The following is a 22,662-nucleotide window of genomic DNA, read 5'->3' on the forward strand; positions in this document are numbered from 1 at the left end:
CTCTCATATGTAATAAGGAAGAGAAAGATGGCGCTGCAAAATAAAATATTTGCCTAGCATGAAATTATGAGAGCGGTTTATGGGTCAAGTACATTACAGTTAGGTCGATTTAGACTATTTAGGCCCAGATGTAGGTAATAGCAAATTACCGAATGGTAAATACCGAATTTTACCGATTCGGTATTTACTATTCGGTATTTACTATTCGGTAATTGCTATGTAAGTAAAAAAATCGGTAAAAATACCGAATCGGTAAGATTCGGTAATTACCGATTTGGTAATTACCGATTCGGTATTTGCTATGGAATCCTATGGTCCTTGAAGCCCATAGGATTCCATAGCAAATACCGAATCGGTAATTACTGAATTGGTAACTACCGATTTTACAAGGGGGACAGGGTGTCACTTTGACACCCTGTTGCACCCCTGTTGCAGGCTTGTGTGCCATGTGGCACACAAGCCTAAGGGCATGTCTGTGTGTCACATGGCACAGGTGTACATGCACAGATGTGCATGTACACAGGAATTCGTTATTTACCATGTAATAGTATGACATGGTAAATACCGAATCCTGAATGGCCTGTAGCATGCTATGTTAACAGTGCTACCTACATAGCAAATTACAGATTCGGCATTTTTACCGATCGGTAATTTTACCGAATCGGTAAAATTTACAGAATCGATAAATTTACCGATTCTGTAACTTTACCGATTCTGTAAAATTACTGATTCGGTAAAATTACAGAATCTGTAGGTTTTTCAAACCCCTACATACCAATGTCCAAATACCGGTCGGAAACGGCAGAAAATCGGTATTTTCGGCCGTTTCCGACCGGTATTTGGACACCTACATCTGGCCCTTAGTTTAGTAGACCAGCTGGCCTAGTAACAATTTCATGATTTTTCAAGGCCTGAATTGTCATGCTTTAATTACAAACAGGATTAGCTCTTCTTGAAAATAGAAAAGTGTAATGATCTTCCGTGCATGATTTATTTTGGTGTGTTTGACATAATAGTAGCTGAAAGCCTAAAATAGAAAAGAGTAATGATCTTCTGTGCATTTGCTGGCAAATGATAATAAGCATCATATATTTCCTCTGAATTGCACCCAATAAAAATAATCTGTATTTTCTTTACTTAGTAAGTGCACTTACTGTAATAACCCGGAATGACATTGCACATTTCTATTTTAGGCTTAAAGATCGAATGTAGGTGCGGTTCCTAACATTATATTACTGTGGAGTTGATGAACAGTCATCATCGTTTGAATAAAAACCATTTGCAGTGTGAATTGGTGTAATGGTCTGGCCTGGAGGGCATTTGTTTTTTTTCCCCTATATTTATTTATTTATAAAGTCTTATATAGCGCGAACGTGACCCACAAGGGTATCAGAGCGCTTTACAATAGAAGAATAACAGTGGAAGAGGTAGTCAACACAAACAAAATGTCAATTTGTCATAATAGAGATATAAATGAAAAGTATAAACATAGAAAAGTTAAAGGACCAGCAATAGCATCTGCAGAACAACGTACATTAGACATTATGATGTCAGCCAATCAAATTCCTAGATCGATTAAAGGTAGATATAAAAATGTGAAGAGCTAAAACAGATCTACATCCATCGAAAACATTAATCAGCAACAATTGTGGGGGATGTGATGAAAAGACATGCAATCAAATACAACCCATACTTAAATTTAGGATATGAATTTGTTCATTAGTAGACTTTTACTTCCTTTTTGAATACAGTAAGGGAGGTGATTCCAGCACTAGGGGTGGTAGAGAGTTCCAAATCTTTACAGCCTGTTCTCTTCTTCCGGAAGAATTGGGGTTTCAGAAGTAGAGTGCTCGCACTTCGTAGTTGTCTGCAGCCTCCAGATTTTTCCAACTTTAGTGCCAAGTAGCTGGGTGTATTCACCCTACTTTAAGGTGTATTCTTGCTTCATACGGCAACCAGTTCAGTGCTTTCAAGGTTGGTGAGATTTGGCTGTTTCTTTTGGTTCCTGATACCAGTCTGGCAGCAGCATTCAGAGCTGCTCTCAGCGGTGTAAGCCTGTATTTCGGGGGACCAGAGAGGGTGGTGCTTCCGTAATCTAATCTAGGTAGCACAAGAGCTAGTACAGCAACTTTTAAGTCAGCCTGAGGGAGGTAGGGTTTAAGTTTCCTTAGTATACTCATTTTGTGATTAGCCCCCTTGGTGGCCGTAGCGATGTGCGACTGCATATTCAAATGTTTGTCAATGGTGACACCTAGGGATTTCGCCGAGTCTATGATGAGGGGGACACAGTCAAAGGAGGTTAGGTGTTTTAACCAAAGATCTATCTTTGGAGTGTAGTTTGGTGGTGAGATGAGAATGAATTCTATTTTTTTGGTGTTCAACATCAGATGGTTGTTGGTGAGCCAGCTTTGCGTGTTCAGAGGCACAGTATTAAGACCAATGAAGTCATCTGGCGAGGTGATTTTAAGGTATAGCTGGGTGTCATCCGCATATAGGTGATATAGAATGTTCGCAGACTTCAGAGCATTTGCCAGGGGCTCCATTAACAAATTGAAGAGAATGGGTGAGAGGGCAGATCCCTGGGGCACACCAAGAGTGACCATGGAGGGTTGCGAGAGTGAGTTCTTCATTTTGAATCTTTGAGATCTGTTATTCAGGAAGGAGGAGAACCACTGTAGTACAATGCCCGAGAGGCCCATCCTTCTTTCCAATAGGGCTAGGAGCTTGTCGTGCTTGACCGTATCGAAGGCGGATGACAGATCGAGAAGTATCAAATGGCATGACTCGTTTCGATCAAGCATGATTAGTATATCATCCATAATATGCGTGAGTGCAGATTCTGTGCTGTGTCCACTTCGGAAACCCGATTGGTGACTGTCTAAGAGGTTGGAGTTCTCAATGTGATTACATAATTGTATTTGAACACATTTCTCCAATAGTTTAGCCAAGCTGGGGATATTGGTTATAGGACGGTAGTTGTTAGGATCAGATGAAGAAGCGTCAGCCTTCTTTAGAATAGGAGTGGCCTGTCCTATTTTAAGACAGTTCGGAATGACACCTTGAGCCAGGGAGGCATTTACAATTTTAGACCATAATGGTAGTATAGAAGTTTTTCTGATCTTGAAAAGGGCAGGTGGCAAGGGATCCGAGAAAAGATTGGAAGGGTTGAATGCTTGGAGAGTGTTGTAGATAGTTTGTTGAGAGATTGGCGCGAAGGTGTGCCAGGAGGCGTTGTTTTTTGCAACTTCCCTTGGGTTGATAAAATTAGAATGAGCTTCAGATAAACCGTCCAGTTTGGGGTTTAGTGCCATAGGTTGGCGGGGGGTTAACTTTGATTGGATGTCTAGCGCAATAGCTCTAGTCTTTTCATGGAAGAAAATGGCAAGCTCGTCACATGAAGGAGTGGCCAGGTCATTTAACTCGCTGTAGTTAGTTGTATTGCAAGATTGTTGCTTGATAATTTCAAAGAGTTTTTTTGGTCGGTTACTTGCTAGGTTCAGCTGAGTTTGGAAAAAGTCTGCCTTCGCCTTAAGAATCTTCCTATTGTACGAATTCCTTACTTTTCTGAGATGATCCAGGTTGAGAGAGGTAGGAGCCGATTTCCAAAGACGTTCAGCAGCTCTAAGCTGTCTGCGTTCCAAGTTCAGGTCTTCATGGAACCAAGGCTTGGAAATCTTAGTGGAGACATTTTTTTCCTGTAGCGGCGCTGTGGAGTCCAGAGTTTCAAGTATCTTGTCATTGTAGTAGGTTTTAAGCTCATGTACATCAGTTATGTCCGTCGTGAGGGTCAGAGCGGAGTTGCACTCGTTTACTAAGGAAATGGGATTTATATTTTGTAGATTCCGTTTCCATTGCTTTAACTTTGATGGTTGTACCCCTTTTATGCATAACTTCAGTATTGATGGAGAAGAGGATGCAGTAATGATCAGACCAATCGCAGGGTGTGATGGATTCCAGTAGAATGATGTTAGCTTTTGCATTGATGAGGTCCAGAGTCCCTCCCTTGTTATGCGTTGGGCTGTCACAGAATTGGGATAATTCCTGCTCTGATAGAAATTCTTTAAAACAGCCAACAATATGATCATTTGCATTATTCCAATGAAGGTTGAAATCACCTAAGAAAATATGAGGAACTAGGGAGTTGGAATTGGATGCCATGATCTCCATAATCTCATCAATACAAGTCAAATTATCACCTTGCGGGTGGTAAATTCTGTGTAACTTGCAAGTGATGCGCTTAGAATCTGAGATATTGATGCTAAGATAATCACGCGAAGATAGTTCAATGGAGTCCGCTTGTTTGACTGAAAGTGAGTTACGATAAATGCAGGCTACCCCTCCACCAATTTTCTTAATCCTATCAAGTCGAATTAGATCATGGGAGGGAGGAACCAGTAGGTCGAGAATGGGAGATGAGGAGCTATTTAGCCAAGTTTCTGTGTGGACCAGAATGTCTAAGTTGTCATCTAAAATGAGATTGAAGATATCAGTAGCATGTTTGCTGGCAGATCTACAATTTAAAAGCCCACACTTCAGCTTGTTGAACGAGGGGATTGGAGCAGTCAGTCCTAAATTGATGTTTGTGAGGTTATCTCTGTTAACAGCTCTGTTATTAAGTGTAGGTTCTCTGAGGGGGTTGGATACAATGGATTGAATAGCGCTGCCCAGAGGCTTACTATTGTCAGAATCCAGGGCATAGGATATAAGAAGGTCATCAATGTCGCTGTCGGAAAGATGATCGCTTGGTCTCTTTGAACCAGAAACGGAGAGTAAACTAACAGGAATTGTGTTAATTGGTAGTGAGACATAGGGTGTAGGTATACAAGGTTGGGCATAATTTTGTTTGTGTTGAATAGAGTTGTCAATGGGAACATTAGTGGGGCAATAGTTACTCGTTTGGAGACTGATCATATTCACTGTGTCATTGGTGGCTCTATGTAGGATAAGAAGATCTTTTGTGGTGGTTGAAAGATTAAGCATATCATCCTTAAGATGAGATATGCTGGAGGCTAGCTCATTAATTTGGTCAATCAGGACAGAAATGGGAGAATAAGTAATAGGTGATGGTGTATGAACTGTTTGGGGAGACGAATTGTCCATGGTATCAATGTGCATGTCTATTGCAGGAGTGGCATAGTAGCTCCCCACTTGGGATTGGGGAAGGGTCATTGGGTTCAATGATGCGTTAGGCGAGAAGAGTGTAGCCACTGTTGGGGTTCCTTCAGATATTGTGGTAGGTAGTAGATGAGTGGAGTCTGGTCCATCCTCTATGTGTGAATGTATAGGCGATATGAGTGAAGCAGGTGTGAGAATTCCCTCAGATGCTGCAGCGGGTAATAGGTGACTGGGGACTAGGCTATCCCCTGTGTGTGCAGGAGGGGGACAATATTGGAGACATCCAATGTTGTGCTATCCATCAAGTGTAACATTGAAGTGGAGTGATCGGTATAGAGGACTAAGTGTGAGTCTTCTGGTCTGACGGGACCAGGAGTGGTTTCAGGCAGGTGGACTAGTTGGCGGTGATTACTGGAGGGTTCAGTCCCACTGATGACAGGGGCTGAGAGCAGACCTAACACACATGGTCCAGAGGACCCATGAAAACCTGTAATAGAAGTGTCAGGGGAGATAGGCACCAAGACCGGGGCGATATCTGTCCGATTGCGAAAGTCTGGTAAATTCGAAATATCAGGAGAGATAGGTCCCAAGACAGAAGCGACATTTGTCCGATTTAGAGAGTCCGAACAGGTAAACTGAGAGGGAGGCGTTAAGGAGACGTCTAAGTTTTGTCGATGGGAGGAGGCAGAGAGTGTGGTGCTAATATTTACTGCTTTCTTTAGAGTAGGGGAAAGCCTATCAAAAATATCTAGATACGCGTCAGTGGATTGAATAAGAATATTACCATTATTATAAATAGTAATGGTGGCATTCAGAGGATGAAGGTCTGAAGCAATGACCGTCAATTTGATGGCATACACAGTTTTCTTCATTGTAGAAATATTAAGCATAGTGTGGAAGGTATTTCTCCATTGGGCACATTTATTCGTATGGAAGATAAGGTCGTTAGCAACAATGCCCTTGTTGGTGCAGAAGTATGTATCTAAAACAAGAGTCTCCGTATTTTTTACCATAAGACTTTGAATAAGGTTAAATGTGGGAGTCACAATATGCTCAGAGCTACTTCCAAGATGACTGAGCCTGACATACGGAGACATTTTCAGGATTTAAGACTGTATTAAAACTGCTTTAAGGTGGGAAAGAGAATTATAGACTGTCTATTCCAGAATGTAACCTCTGCTAGGCCCTTTATTCGCATTAAATTCTGTAATGTGTCACTTCAGATGGGAAGCCTGGGGTTGTAGGTGCAGATGGAATATGAAACATCTCAGTAAACTGCTAAAAGGAGGGCATCATTTCTCTGTATGCTGAAGAGGAATAATGCTTCTTGGTAGGAACCTCGCTTGCAAATAGGTCTTTGGTGCTAAATGCAAAATAGGATCTAAAGGGCTTAGTAAATAGAAGCCATCCACATGAAGCGTAATGACTTCGACAAAAAGCAGCGATATTGTTTATTATGGTAGTGTGAGAGCAAGATGCTATGTGTGAATGCTTTTAAATGGGAGAAAGTTAAAATGAAAAGTTAACTGTTAACTCTTCGTTTAAAAGTGACACATGTACAATCGCAGGCATCTTGCTCCCAGTAGCTGGTAGATACAGGGCCGTTTTAAAGAGAAAAATATAGATGTTCTTTTAAAAGGGAGAAATTGAAAATGAAGAAAAACGTTTAATAAAACGAAGTTTTCTATACATTCATTAAAGGCAATTATGTCTTAAACTTTTTTTTTCACTTTCAATTTCTTCCATTTAATACAAATTTGCCGTATTTTTGGGTTCTAAATATGGCACAGTGTCTACCGGACACTGGGAGGAAGATGACTGCTGTTTGTAAATGCGATCCTTTGAACTGGTAGAAAATTATAATGAAGAGTTTGCTGGATTCCAACAAAATTAACTCTTCATTTTAATCTACTCTCATTTAAAAGTGCTGCATTTACAAACAGCAGACTTCTTGCTTCCAATGGCCGGTAGGCATCGGGCCATGTTTATTACCGAAAAATACAGCATTTTTTTTTAATGGGAGAAATTTGGAGTGAAGGAACGTGTTCCATCTTATGGAACACGTTACTTCACTCCAAATTTCTCCCATTTAAAGAAATGGCTGTTTTTCTGTTATACATGTAATGGTGTCACATGTGGTGAGAGTCTGAGGTATGTCCTGGGCCACAAGTACAGATCACACAGGATCATAGGCACTAAAACATATTTCCTATTCTTACACACATATGTGTTCAGCCTTGTCATAGTCCCCCCCCCCCGAACCCCCCCCCCAATCCAGTTTAAGATGGATCAGTGGGTTTAAACACCACTGCAGGTGAAATGCGAATTTGTCATATATATAGAGCCACTAAAATTCTGTGATTTTTAGGGGTGTCCCCTCTTAAATATGTATTTGCCACAAAATCCATGTGCTTGATAATCTGTAGATTTTCTAGCTCAATTGAATCAAACTTTACTCAAAAGGCAGCAGTACGTGTTGCCACACAGTGGAAGGCACCTTTCCAAATGTTAGTTGATCCCCTATTTGCCGCTCTTTGCTGTATTTCCCATTGGCCCTAACTATCTCAAGCTACCTTTGGTGGTTGATGAATCAGAAGAAATAGGATCACAGATATTGCACCATAAGGCTCTGGACCAAGGCTTTCTTGGCAGAAACCACCTTAAAAATTATTTTTACTTTAGCAGTGTGCTCTGTGGACACATTATATCAGTGAGGGTGTAGGGGGATTAGGATGATCCATTAAATGTCCGAAGTTGTGCAATAAGATCTTTACTGCACGGGTACATAGTTATCAATAGTGCAGCATGTACAGAGACATCAGAGCCCAGGGGGTGGAGGAAGTTGCCGAATGCACAATTATGCACATTGCTTTTAACCATGAGGAAGAGAAGCTCATTTTCCTTGCTCACATCATAGTTCAAAGCCCTGATTTTGTGAAAAGCAGCCACCCAGGAGTGTTTATTTTTTTGATTAAAGATGGTTGGTGTGAATTATTAATTACATTTCCAACTGTGCTGTTTGCTTGCCAGGCTGGTTGCTATTCACAGATTGCCTGAAACACTATGCTTCTGAAGTTGTGTTCATGTCATTCTTGCATGAGAAGCATGGCTGGTAACCTCATACATTTCTACTCTTCCTTACAGCACTGATATTTATAATTATGGATGAAGAAGGAGGTCCATCCAAAATGCGAAAGTGTAAGACCTACTACTTCCATCCAGAGTGGGAGAACAATTTTTTTTTTACCCAAATTGAAGACAAATGTACGTGTTTAATTTGTGGCGCAAAAATTGCAGTGTCGAAAAAAAGCAATGTTGAGAGGCATTTTTTAACAATGCACATGCATTTTGAGAGGATGTTCCCTAAAGGAAGCAATGTGAGGTCACAAAAAGTGAGTGACCTAAAAGCTGCATTGCAGACACAGCATTCTTTTATTACAAAGCCAACTAAGAAAGCTAATTCAGCAACTGAAGCCTCTTTCGTAGTTACTCATCACTTAGTCAAGAACAAAGCAACATTTTCAGATGGAGCTATTGTGAAGGAAGCAATGATTGTAATAGCAGAGTCCTTATTTAAAGATTTCAACAATAGCCGTGACATTATGTCTGCCATTTCAGGTGTGCAGTTAGGAGCCAACACTATTGCAAGAAGGGTATCCGCATTATCGGCCAACATGATAGAGCAGCTAGATCGGGATTTAAAGACATGTAAATATTTTTCTATTCAGTGTGATGAATCCGTTGATATTGACCAGTTGGCAATGTTTGTTAGAATGGTTTTTGAAGATTTCACAGACAAAGAGGAATTTTTAACTTTACTGCCTCTGAAAACCACAACTAGGGGAGCTGACATTCACAATGAGGTGAAGAATTATCTTGCTAAACAAAATGTACCATTGGAAAAGTTAGTGGCAATAACCACTGACGGGGCACCCACAATGATAGAACATCACTCTGGTTTCATTGCCAATTGTAAAGCCGATCCTGATTTCCCTCCATTACTGAGCTACCATTGCATTATACATCAACAGGCGATATGTGCCAAGGTAATGGGTTTTGATCATGTGATGACTCCTGTTGTTAAAATTATTAATTTAATTTGGACAAAGGCCAGGCAGCACCAAAGCTTTAAGGTATTCGTTGAAGAAATATCAGCTGAATATGGTGACCTGTTGCTGCACACTCGGATCCGATGGCTTAGCAGGGGAAATATACTGCGTAGATTCCTTTCGCTATTGCCTGAAGTGAAAGCTTTCCTGGAGTCTAGAAATGAAGATGTCCCCCAGTTATCAAGCACTGAGTGGTTGCTAGATTTGGCATTTTTGACAGATGTAACACAAAAATTAAATGTCTTGAACTGTGAATTACAAGGCAAAAAGAAGACAATCGCCAACATGATTAGTTCTGTAAAAACATTCAAATCAAAACTTAACCTTTTCATGCAGCATGTGCAGAAAAGGAAGATGCAGCACTTTCCCTCTGTGCTCCAAATCTTTTCAGAAAATAATGCTGCACCTGAGCTCCTGGACATTGAGAAATATATTAGCCTTCTGATGAGGCTCTATCAAGAGTTTGAGGAACGATTTAGTGATTTTGAGCTACTAGAGCCCTGTGTGATGTTTACTTCAAACCCCTTCATGGAAGTGGATGTTAGTGACATTTCTGAACAAATTAGTGTGCTGCTCAACCTGGACTCTGCCACCATGGAGATGGAGATTGTCACTCTTCAGAATGACATTGAATTGAAAGCAAGACAATCGGACTTGAATTTTTGGAGTCTTGTGGATGCTGAAAAGTACAAGAACATCCGCACAGCTGCAATGAAACTTTTTTCCCTGTTTGGCTCCACTTATCTTTGTGAATCAACCTTCTCTGATATGAACTTTGTAAAATCCAAGTTGCGAACACGTCTGACTGGCGATCATTTGAATGACTGCATCAGAGTTGCCCTCTCAGGCTATACCCCAGATTACAGGGGATTGGCCGATGCCAGGCAGTGTCAAGTTTCTCACTGATATAGTAGAGATGTTTTGTTTTATGCAACTTTCAAGGTTTTTTTTTTATCGGTTGAACTGACACAAACAAATCCGGTGTTTTACTGACACTTCGAAAAATGTATCTGGAGAGAGGAATCTTCAGCATCTTGCAATTTCTGTATGAGTTGAACAAGAACAAAACAATGCTTGCTGACACCAAAAGTAAAGGGAGCAGTGAGAATATAATCAACAACATAACTGATGCCATAAAAACTTTAAAGTGAAATTGTAACATAACCGTCTCAAGGAATGCAGAGTAGAGGGCAGATGCGGCTCTTTCCTTCGTGCGCTAAATAGCTGCATAAAACAAAGCTGAAGTTGAGCTCATTTGGACACTGACAAACATGGAGATCTTGTCAGAGCTGCAATAGAAGAGTAGCAACCCTTTGAAACACACTTGAAATTCTGCGAAGTTTTGCACCGGTCTAACTGCCACACTGTGACTACTAATGGCTTCATCAGAATTGCCCTCTGAAACCACCAGATTACACAGCATTAGAGGACATCATGCAGAACCATATTGAAGGTAAGATTGATCTTCCTTTTTGTATTTTACTTGAGCTGCATTTATAATTATTTTGGTGACCGCTGATAATTGAAATGTCTTGAAGCACTGTGGCATTCATTCTGGCATCATTGTCATCTTTGTTTCTGGCTAGGGAACTCTTAAGTATTTGGTTTAAATATAGTGTCTGTCTACATGGAAATTAGGTTTAAAGTTGCTTGGCCTTTGGTAGCTGACCGTGATTTTCACTGATCAAAAGTAGCTCTCACTACAAAAAATATTTGACACACCTGGGTCTACGGCGACAGTTAACTATCATTGGCACTTTGTGCTTCTTGGCGCCATCTCTACTTAAAACTTTTACTTTATTACTGTTTTAGTATTGCAAAAATGTTTTACACATTGCCTCTAAGTTAGGCATGTCTGCTCTGTGTCACCGCTATCAGGGCGTGGAGCTGAGGTTTATTTAGTGACTTTAATAGTTCACCCTGACTAGGATTATGATTATTACTTGATGTGGGGTTTTGCCCCCACAACTAATACACCTGTTTACTCAATAGAGAGTACACCAGGGCCTCCCTCCAAGGTAATCATTTGAAGGGTTGAGGCAGAAGCACTCCATCCAAGGGAGTCGCTACCTCCAAACATTGAGTTGCCCTGCATTACCCTAATCTCATTGCATCTTTCGGGGAGAGGCTCCATCGATTTCTTACCCGCTGGAGAAAATGACCCCAGACGGTTTGTTCAATCTACTTACGAGCATGGCTACTGCCCTCAGCTTGCCTAAACCCCACTAAACATCCTACTCTGTTCATACGTCCTCAGATCAAAACACCTCACCCTACCGATGGAGGAGGTCCAGGTGTTTCTTCTCAAAGGGGCCATAGAGCCAGTGGCCCACACCCCATCACTGAGGCAAAGCTTTCTACTTTCTGCAGATCCTCATCGACCACTCCATCAACTTCATGGCTACACTAGACCTGAAGGATGCCTACTTTACCATCCTGTCCATCTGGCTTATGTGCAATACCTTCGCTTTAAGTGGCTAGCACTACCAGTTCAAAATGTTGCCCTCCGGAGTCACCACGGCCTTAAGAGTTTCAACTAAATGCCTTGCGTTGACAGCCATCCACCTCAGAGGTGGGGTTAGAGAAGGGGAGGGGAGAACTCACGTCTTTCCCTACCTAGATGACTGGCTGATCAAGAGCGCAAACAAATAGTAGTACCTAGCCTACACTCAAGCTGCCATCTCCATGCTCCACAAAATTGATTGCAGTGTACAGTCAATGATGCCAAGCCCCACCTCCAGCCCCTTTAGATCCAGCCCTTTCTGAGGGGAGTCCTAAAAGGAGTCACGGCCAAGACCTACCCAAGCGATCAAAGGGTAGTGACATCTCAGCAGCTACTGCCTCTTTTTCAGCCAGTCCAGCCTCTTACAGGGTGAGAAGTGATGCTCCTCCTCGATATGATTGACTCCTGTATAGCCATAGTCCCTCGTGCAAGGCTTCATCTGCGTTCACTGTAAGAGTGCCATACGGCACAGTGGTCACAAGCAGAGGGTCACTGGGAAGATCTAGCATTCTTAAGGTGAGCACCTATTGCTTTCTGCAGTGTTGGAACAGCAACCACCTGTTGATGGGTAGGCCCTTCGCAGACCCATTTCCGCGGGTGACCATCATCACAGATGCATTACTTGCTGGCTGTAGTGTTGTATCTAGGCGATATTACAGTCCAGGATCGGTGGCCACCCCAACAACAGGGGCTTCACATCAACCGTCTGGAACTTTTAGCCATACACCTAGCTCTCAAACCTGTTTTCTAAGATATTCAGGGCAGGTAGTCCTGTATGAACAGACCACATGACCATAGTGTTTTATCTCCAGAATCACGGACCTTCACCCATGTGGACAGTTACTTTGCAGATCTGCTCAGCAGGACACAGCAACACTTCATTGAACTCCACCCACAAGTCCATTGGTGGAAAATCCCACATATAGACCTTGCGAAAATGCAGAATGCCTAAACTTCACCTTCAGGTTTCCAAATCCCAGTCCATGGCCAATACTCTGTGGATGAACTGGTCAGGGACATTTGCATGTGCTTTTCCTCCTCTCCCACTAAACTGCGGCAAATGTCCCTCACTTAACCTGGTGGCTCCCATGTGGGCCAGACAACCATTGTACTCAACCCTTCTAGAAATATTCATTACTCCACATAAGAAGCTCCCCAACAGGCTGGACAGTCACACACAGAACCAAGGCAGAATCATACCTAGACCCCAGGCAGCTCAACCTAGCCATCTGGCTTCTGATGTCCTAGAGTTTGATTGGCTTAACTTGCCTCGAGAGTGTATGACCAAGGAAGCCTGTGAGCCCACCTCGTTCACTAGCTATGCTGCTAGGTGGAATAGGGTTGTTCATTATTGTATGTCAACCAGCCTAAACCCTCTGACACCAATAGTACAGGACCTCATTTGTTACCTCTTGCATTTGCAAAAGTCTGGACTAGCCTGTACTTCGATTTGGCTATACCTAGTTGCATTAATGCGGAATAGGGAACATTCCTTGCTGTTCAAAATCCCTGTCACTAATGCCTTCAAGGAAGACTTTAACATATCATCCCCCCCCCCGGATGCCTCCTACCCCAGTCTGGCACCTCAAGTGGGCCTTCCTTTCCAGCCACTAAACTCTCGCCCTTTACAGTTCCCTTCCTGGTAGGTTGCTGTCCTCGTAGCCATTACATCCCTTACACTTTTGTGGTGAGCTACATGCTCTTACACTGCAGGAGCCTCTTTTTTCCAGGTCTTCAATGACTGAGTTGTCCTTAGAACTAACCCCAAATTTCTACCCAATGTTGTGTCCCTTTTTCGTCATGCGAAACAATTGCTCACCCAGTATTCTTTGCTGAAGCTGACTCGGTAGCAGAGGGAGAGAGGGAGAGAGGGAGAGAGGGAGAGAGGGAGAGAGGGAGAGAGGGAGAGAGAGAGGGAGGGAGGGAGAGAGGGAGAGAGGGAGAGAGAGAGAGAGAGAACACACACACACAACACACACACACCCCCCCCCCTCTCTCTCTCTCTCTCTCTCTCTCTCTCTCTCTCTCTCTCTCTCCATCCATCAGTTTTTGTGTTGTCTTTACACAGCTTAATAAATGTCACTCCATATCCAAAGCAAGTATAGCTAGGTGGATCGTCAAATGCATCTAAACCTGCTACCTTAAAACCAAAAGATTCCTACCTGACCGCCCCAACCGCAGACCTCACTCCACCCATAAACAGGGCGCACAGTGGCCTTGTGGGGGAATGCTTGCAAGACAGCAGGCTAGATATGGTCAACGGTGCTGATGGCCCTATTTTAGATCTCTGCACCATCCAGTAGCTAGCCACCTCTTAGCAGAGTACTTCAATACAGTTGATAAAGATTGTTACTTACCCTGTAAGCATATATTCCTTGCAAGTAGTGCTGTAGAATCACATGCACCCATCCGTCTGCACTGAAGCCAGTGTGTGCTAAAGATATTTTCACCCAATTCATTTACATAACACACATGGACACTATATTAACCTACTCCATACTTTCTCCCACCTTCTGTGTGAAAACAATCTTGCACATTCACTACAAGAGAAGCCCTGGATACCTTGTGACACAAAAGACCTCTTACAATAAAAACAAGTTGCAACAGTTCGATCCTAACACTATATGGCAGGATTTCTGCAGAGTACGTGAATCTACAGCATTACATGCAACAAAAAGACTTGCATAAACATCTAAATTATCAAAACTATGCACCTTGAGTTCCCTAGCCTACCACCCACCGGTGTTAAAATAACAGGAGCATCAAAAGAGAATGGCCCCCTGACATGACTATCAAAGTCTGAAAACAAAAGGAAAGGAGAGCCATCATTGAATATGCTTAAAGCATTGCATCAAGAGTCTAATTAGTTAATCTTTTGCATGAAATATATTTTGTTGTGTTGGAAAATGTGAGGTTTTCCAGTTTGCACTGTAAAAAAGGCATATTTGTTGTACTGTTTAGGAAATGCCTAAGCTGTTGCCTGTAACTATTCAGTTTAGGGTAATGTAGTTAAAACATTTTATATTTTTTATTTTCCCCAGCCAGAAAGTACGTTTTTGTAAATTGTTAAAGTGTTTCAGATTATCAATCTAATATTTACTCTTGACAAGTAGAAAGAAATATCATGTCTGTTTAGTAATGTATCTCTGCACATTTGAGTGATGTATTCACATGATTTTTCTAATCTGCAATAAAAGAAGACCTTACTTAAAATATGTATGTATATACCCATATTATCTTAAATATCGCACCCAGGGAGTAATGGTACGAGCGTCAAGATGGTGGTTGCACCTTAGGTGTGCGCTGACCCCTCCGTCATCCGCTCGGCCATCCACTGCCATTGGACCGCCTGGCACCTTGCATCACCTACCTGGATGCCTGGGGGCCTCTGAAGCTTTCTTCGGGTCATTGGGCGCTGCTTTTGGAGCTCGGCAGGCCGCCCCGGCCTCTCGGACCCTCCGTGTGGAATTCTCAAGATGGTGGCCGCAGCCGCGCTGAGTCTTGGTCCATTGCTGGTCCGCTGTCCATGACCGGCCCTTCTTGACTGTGGTGTGGGGCTCTTGGTGTGGCCCCCCCGGTCCTGATCGGATCGCCGCTCCCCCTGTGTGAACTGCCGGCCCGAGTTTGATGCCTTACACAGGCGGAGAGAGACAGTGGAGGACTGGCGCTGTCGCCCTGGGCTTGCCGGCTGTCCCGAGGTGGGACCAAAGTGTTTGTGGCGCTGCGGCTCTGCGAGGTGCTACTGTGCCCGCGGGCCGCTTGTAACGCTCCTGCTGACCCTGCTGGAGCCTCTTTGTTGCCCATGAGGCATGGCCTGATGTGTTCGGTGCTGTGAGACTTCCTCCGCGTTGCAGCGTACTGGTACCGGTGACCCCCTGTTGGCCCTGAGGCCCGAACTGGTGTTGTCTGTGCCGCGGGCCCTCATCACGGTGTGTGCGGAGGCTGTGGTGGTCCCTTGTTGCCCTCGGACCCAGTCTGACTTTGCCAGCGCCGCAGGCCCCATCGGGGACACGGCCTGCTGGGGGGTAGTCCCCTGTTGTTCCCGGGGCCCCGACATGCGCCTGCTGGGTGGACCGCTGACGGCGGCGCCCTCCTGTTGTGCCATGAGACCCAGACGGGGGTCATTGGCGTGGTGGGCCTGCATCTGCTGGGCGACTCGCTGAGGAGGCAGATTTTTGTCGCCACCAAGGCCCAAATGGACATCGCCTGCGCCGTGGACTGCCGCCGGTGGGGCGGCCTTCTAGGTCACCCTTGGGGCTCAGACACACGTCGCTGACACCACAGGCTTCCATCTGAATCCATGAGAGAAAGGCCTGACTACGTCCCTGCTGTGCCCTGCGACCTGGGCCGCTGATGCAGGCACTGCTGGCCGTCGTCTGATGAATGGTGCGCTCCTGTGAACCGGCCTGCAGGTAAGGAGTGGGGGGTGCGGTGGCGTCTGGTCCTGGGCTGTGGTTTTGCTGTCAATCGGGCAGCAGGTGGGGTTAGGGGGGGGCCCTTGTTGGCTCGGCTCCTCTCCCCCCCAACCTCTTCCACCGCTCCTGGCGTGTCACCTGGGACTTGCTGGTAGGGAGAGCCAACCCCTCCTGTGCAGTGGTGGTGATAGCGTAACTCACTGAGCTTCTCCTCTCTGGCCCGGGGCGTGGGCGTGAGCGCTTCGGCCACCATTTCGGGTGGTGGCGTCCCTCTGAGGGTTATAAACTGAGATCTGGTGACTCCCTGTGGGTTATCGCCGTAGCCACGTGAAGCAGGACATGCGAGGCCCTCTACCCTTCTCCTTGGGCCACCACCATACCCCTGGGGACATCTGCCCACATTGACCCTCCAGCCCGGGACACTCTGCCCTTCTTGGACCTCTTCGTCTGTTGTGGGTTGTTGCCCCCTGCGGACCGCTCTGTGGCTCTGGTGGAGGGGGACCAGCATACGGCCCTTGACCACGACCCTTCTCCTTTATCCCTCTCCGCTGGCCGCACCTTTTGAGAAGCACATTGGTCTGTCCCAAGTCTACGCACCGGCTGCTTGCACCTGACTGCCCCCTAGTTCATCTCCATTGCTTCGTCTGCTTCCCACTGTGGGGTCCGGTTGGGGGATTTTTGGGAGCCCGTGCCTCCCCGGGGCCGATCATGGTCCGAACGGACAGATCGGCGAAGGTCCCCACCACCCAGACAAAAATGGATCATTCCACCTCCTCGGATGCAGTGGCAACCAGGGGAGTGGCTGAGCAGGAAGCTCCTCCGTCCGTAGACTTGGCCACCCTCTTCCAGGCCATCCACGTGTCCCAGACCTCGGTGGAGGGCAAGATCGCAGAAGTGAGAGTGGACATGACTCTTATCAGGCAGGACCTCCGCAACGCGAATGCCCGGATTAAAGAGACCGAAACCAGGACCCCCACTGTGGAGGATGACGTGCAGCAACTTAAGGGGCAGGTGGCCCGTCTTCAGTCCCACACTCAGGAGTTGCATCGTCTGGCGGAAGACGCCGAAAACAGGTCCCGACGCAACAACCTCCGCCTAGTGGGCTTCCCGGAGGGAGTGGAGCAGGGCTGCGTTGTGGACTTCCTAGAGAAGTGGCTGAGGTCATGGGTCCCCGAGGGCTCTCTATCCCCTTGGTTCGCGATTGAGCTGGCTCACTGGTCCCTGGCCCCAGAATAGCGCCGGGTGCATCTCCCCGCCCGATCATAATGCGGGTTCTTAATTTCAAGGACCGAGACGCCATCTTGTCTGAAGCCCGCAAGCAGCAGCTGCTCCACCATGAAAATTGTGCTATCATGATCTTCCCAGATTACACCCGCGAGGTCCAGGGCCAGCGTCGCTCTTTTCTAGATGTTAAGCAAAAATTGAGGGCACTTAACATTCAGTATCGGATCCTCTACCCCTCTCGCCTGTGAGTGGCGTTCGCAAACCAGACATTGTTTTTCGAGAGCCCGACCGAGGCTTGGACCTGGGCAACGGAAGAGCGCCCTCTGTGGGCTGAGGACCGCACCCTGGGCCTTGGGGGAGCGGAGGGTGGACTTGGCTACCACACTCCCTCTGCTCCTCAGCCTCAACGTAATCGATCGTGCAGGCGCAGTGACCGGATATTCCCCGCCGGGCCACTCACAACAGCCAATCTTGATCGAAGAGGGAGCCTCGACTGGGAGGCCTCCCAGACACAGACCTCTCACGTAGCCCGATGCTCCTGAAGGACCCTGCTTGAGCCGGTCTCTGCCTGCCGGGCCTGGCTCTGCGGCCAGAGACCGCACTCTAGCTCAGAACAGTTCCTATTTTCCCGATGGTTTCTTAAACATGCATCCGGACATGAGGACAAGCTTCCCCATTCCCAAGTGTTTTAGTTTGGTTGTTCACTCTGTGAAGTTGAGTATTGTTCAAATGAGGGGGTCAACAGATGCTTCTGTTCTTGAAGTGTAGGGTGGGGGCAATGGGGTGGTGTGGGAAGGTTTTTTTCCTTACGCTATGTTTCTTGCTGTTTTTTGTTTCAGCTATCACAGAATGACACGAGCTACCAGTGGGAGCGGTTGTGTCCCTGTAGCAAGCGAATGAGCACATCACCGCGGGCTCCCAAGCGTGTCTTTATACCCATATCAATACACACGTCCTGGACCAGGTAACACCTACCATGACCGCTAATACTTTGCCTAGGGCACCTCTTCACGTGCTGTCGTGGAACGTCAATGGCCTGTTGGACCGGCACAAACGCACGGCGGTCCTAAGGTATGCGCAGTGTCTCCACATGCTCCAGGAAAAGCACCTCCTAGGTAACTGCTGCCCCTTCTTAGCTCGATATGGTTACGATAGAGTATGGCACTCTGGCTTCTCCAGGGGCTCACGAGGGGTGGCCATCCTCCTGTGTGCACCCTGCCCTTCGTACTCTCCCAAGGGATTCATGATCCTCAACGTTCATCTGTGACAGTTTGCGGATCGCTGGCTGGCTCCCCCCTCACTCTCATGTCTGTATATGCCCCTCCCCCCATGCTCGTGTCCACACTCACACACTGCTGCCCTGTTGAATAATACGCCCACTGGCAACATGGTTGTGGCAGGTGACTTTAATGCAGTTTTAGTCCCGGCCCTGAACACAACGGGTCCTCCCTCTGCTGCCCGAACGGCGCGTGCGAAACAGCTGAAGAACTGGTCTGAATCCCTGGGACTCTGCGATGCATGGTGCACATGACACCCCTGCAGCACTCCATTCACACATACCTCTGCAGCTCACCACACTCCAGCGCGCATAGATGCGGTCTTTGTCCCCACGCCCGACTGTACTGAGATTCTAGACGTCCGTATTTTGCCCAGAGGCATTTCCGACCACTCTCCAATACTCCTAAGCACAGGGGCTCCTCCTCCTTCGTCCCGCCAAACATGGAGGATGAACGCTTGGTTTCTCCAAGATAAAGACTTTTAAAAAGGGGTGGGGAAAGAACTTAAACAATACTTTGCTTCTAACGGGGGTTCTAAAGCCTCCCCGGGCACCCTATGGGAGGCGGGGAAGGCAACCATACGGGGCGTCGCTAAAGGGCAGCTTAAGATCCAGTGGCAATTGTAGTTGCGTGTGATCTCCTCCAAGGAAGCGCAGGCGCTCCACTTGGAACAGCTTTTATGCACATCAAAGGATGCCGCCCAGGCCCGACAGCTTGCCCTCATTTGGGACGACATTAGACAACTTTGGTGGCAAGTCTATGGTTGGGGGGACAAGAATGGCACGATCCTGCACAGGCTGGCCACATACCCCAGGGTGAATCGTATTATCCCAGAGGTGGTTGACTAGGCTGAAGCAGTGCCGTGTGCCTCCGCGGCGATGGCCAACACCTACGCTGCCTACTACCGGAGGCTGTACACAGCGCACATCCCCGAGCTGTCAACCTCAGCTCTTCTTGACCGGGGTAGGGTGCGTCTCCCTAGGCTGGAAATGGTCGCTCAGAAAGACCTAAAGCGCTGCATCTCACTGAAAGAAATTGAATAGGCGATCACCCTGGCCTCCACGGATAAGACCCTGGGTCCTGATGGCCTTCCTCAGGAGTACTATGCGGCATGTTGAGACACCCTAACGCCTCACCTGAACAGCTTATTTCATGAAGCCATGGAGAAAGGTTCCTTTCGGCGAGAAGTGGATATCGCCACAATTGTGGTTCTCCCGAAATCCCAGCCTCCCTCCTGTAGATGTGCAGACTACCGTCCCATCTCCCTCCTCAACACCGAAATTAAGGTGCACGCCACCATTCTAGCTCAACTATTACAGCCCTACATAACCTTGCTGGTACACCCAGACCAATGTGGGTTCATGCCTCACGTGGGACCCGCCACTGCCTCTGGAGGCTGCAGCTGGCTCTAGCCCATCTGCACTTGCTTACCCCATACTTATCACTCTTGTCTGTAGATTTCGAAAAAGCATTTGATTCGGTGGACTGGACATACCTACAGGGTGTGCTGGCCGAGATGGGGTTTGGGCCCTGCTTCCGCTCTCTGGTTTGTGTCCTTTACGCTCACCCGTGAGCACGAGTGCTGGTCAACGGGGTACTCTCGGAGGCCTTCCCCATTGCCAGGGGCACTAGGCAGGGTTGCCCCCTTTATCCTTTGCTATTCGCTATGGCGATGGAGCCCTTGGCTTCCCTAGTGCGGGCTGAGGATCGCCTCCGTGCATACTGCAATGGATAAGATTGCATTATACGCGAATGACGTCCTGGTCTTCCTGGCTGACTCAGCCTCCTACGGGCCATATTGCCTCCAGATCTTGCATTCTTTCGAGCCTCAGGACTGCGGCCATACCCCGGGAAATCGGTTCTGGTCCCCCTGCATCTTTCTAGGGAGTGCTTTAAATGGCAGTCAACCATACCACTTCGGCGACAAACCTTTAAATACTTGGGGATAAGGATTACCCTCCTTCGTGAGCTGGGCTGGTCCCTCAACGTAGCCCTGTTGGTCAAGAAGGCCAAGGAAGACCTCCATAAATAGAAAGCGCTACCATGGAACCCCCTGGGGAGGGTGGCCCTGTTTAAAATGATGATCCTCCCCAGATTTCTTTATGTCCTACAAAATACCCCTTTCTGTTTTCCCAGGACTTAGTTCAGGGAACTGGACAGTCTAACTACCAAGTTTCTCTGGAGCGGAGGAAGGGCCTGCGTGGCTCTGTCTGCCTGCCGGATTCCCTCCTTTGATGGGGGTATGGGATGGCACACTTTTATCTGTATTTCTTGGCGGTATGTCTCTTGGTAGTCCACGACTGGTTCAATAGGGGCTGGTCTGACCAGGCCTACAGGCTTGAGCTGAGCGAACTAGGTCTAACTAAAATCCAGGCCATGATGTACGGGGGCCCATTTCATCCCGATTGCCTGATATGACACGCTCCGTGTTATTGGCCTGGCGGGCCTCGCTGCGTCACACCAGATGGACGTGCAAGCTGACCCAATGTACTCCCCTCTGGCTTGGGGCATGGCTCCGGGAGGTTAGCAGACTACAGGTATTTAAAACTTGGGACCTCATTGGCATCTCACAGCTAGGGGATGTATGGGCTAGGGGCCATATGCTGTCCTTCCAGGAGCTCCAAACACGCTACTCCTTCCATTCGTCCCAATTTTATAAATATTTGCAGATGAGACATGCCCTCCATATGCACATTGCGGACGACACGAGGCTCCCCGAATATAGCCCCACTGAGGCCCAGACAATGATGGGAGACTTGGATAAGGGAGGGATCTCCCGCATTTATTGCACCTTAGTTAACAATGCCCCCACCTCCTTGGATACGTTGAGGGATCAATGGGTGAGCCCCCTCGACGATGTGGACTGGTGCAATGCCCTCTTAGCCCCCAGAGCAGTCACCGTCTCCGCCAAACTTAAGCTGATTAAGCTCTACTACCTGCATGCTGCGTATCTCACTCCCCTGCGCCTTTATCGTGCGGGCTTGCGCCCAGATTCTTCATGTGCGATATGTACTCATGCCCCGGCTGACTTCCTTCACATGGTTTGGTTGTGCCCCCCGCTTGGAGCAATTCTGGGGATCTATAGAGGTGGAGCTAACAGAGGTACTGGGCTGGGAGGTTCCTCATGATCCACGTCACTCATTGTTGGGGATCACGGATGGGCTGGATGGGTTTAGAAACTAAAAGTTATTCTGTAATACAGCTATGATTGGGGCCAAGCAGGACATAGCGGCGTCTTGGAAAAGCCCTGATCCACCTGACCTGGGGAGGTGGCGTAGAGAAATGGACTCGTGTTTGAAAACAATAAAATTTGATTATCAAAAAATATCGCACCCAGAAAGATTGCATTCTTTATCTTGTACGCTTAATATCCACCTATCATTTAAGTGCCTTCAAATTTAAATATTTGTTAATCGTTTTTCATAGTGCACAACTCACTTTATCAGGATCACCTGTAAATAGTGGATCACTTAGTTCCTTATCACGGAACGCACAGTCCCCCTCACCTGTCCATTCCTGGCACCAGAATGGTCAGTTAAGTGCCGTTCACTTGTACACTGGACAGTACACTGGTGCCTAAATTTGCAGGATTTAAGAGTGTATGACAGAGGGTACCAACAACCATTTCCAAACCACCCATACATTCTAGGAGTGTTATGAATGGCTGTTATGCGTTGTAGGGTCTACACATTTCCTATGGAATGAAGACTTGCACACACGTCGCCCTTGGTGCTATAGTCTGGCTTTTATTAGCTAATGTCTGAATGAATAGTTACATTTGTAATGCGTACACCAGCGAGGATGATAGCCCGGAGATAGGTCTGCATGAACCACCCCACAAGCTACAAGGAGAAAATCCACTGAAACCGGTTTAGGGAATGATTGCGGCCATCCCGATAGCCATGTTACATATACCTGTCAAATAGATTGTACAATGTATTTATTTTCGTGGGTACATCTGGCACTTGTAGGCAACACTCATACATCGTATAGGATTAATTCACCCCTATTAATTCCTG

General features: G+C 46.6%; 1 protein-coding gene across 1 annotated transcript in view; it reads left to right on the forward strand.

The window, feature by feature from the left end:
- The window catches only part of LOC144828414 (general transcription factor II-I repeat domain-containing protein 2-like), a 70,652-nt gene that overhangs the window by 42,267 nt on the left and 5,723 nt on the right, over positions 1–22,662 (forward strand). The window contains exon 2 of the mRNA XM_078686539.1: positions 8,260–10,677. Within this exon, the coding sequence (XP_078542665.1) occupies positions 8,277–10,130 (1,854 nt within the window). The 5' untranslated portion in view covers positions 8,260–8,276 and the 3' untranslated portion in view covers positions 10,131–10,677. The remainder of the gene's footprint in view (positions 1–8,259; positions 10,678–22,662) is intronic.

The sequence above is a fragment of the Lissotriton helveticus genome, chromosome 4_1 (assembly GCF_964261635.1).
Source record: "Lissotriton helveticus chromosome 4_1, aLisHel1.1, whole genome shotgun sequence".
In the NCBI taxonomy this organism is placed as follows: Eukaryota; Metazoa; Chordata; class Amphibia; order Caudata; family Salamandridae; genus Lissotriton; species Lissotriton helveticus.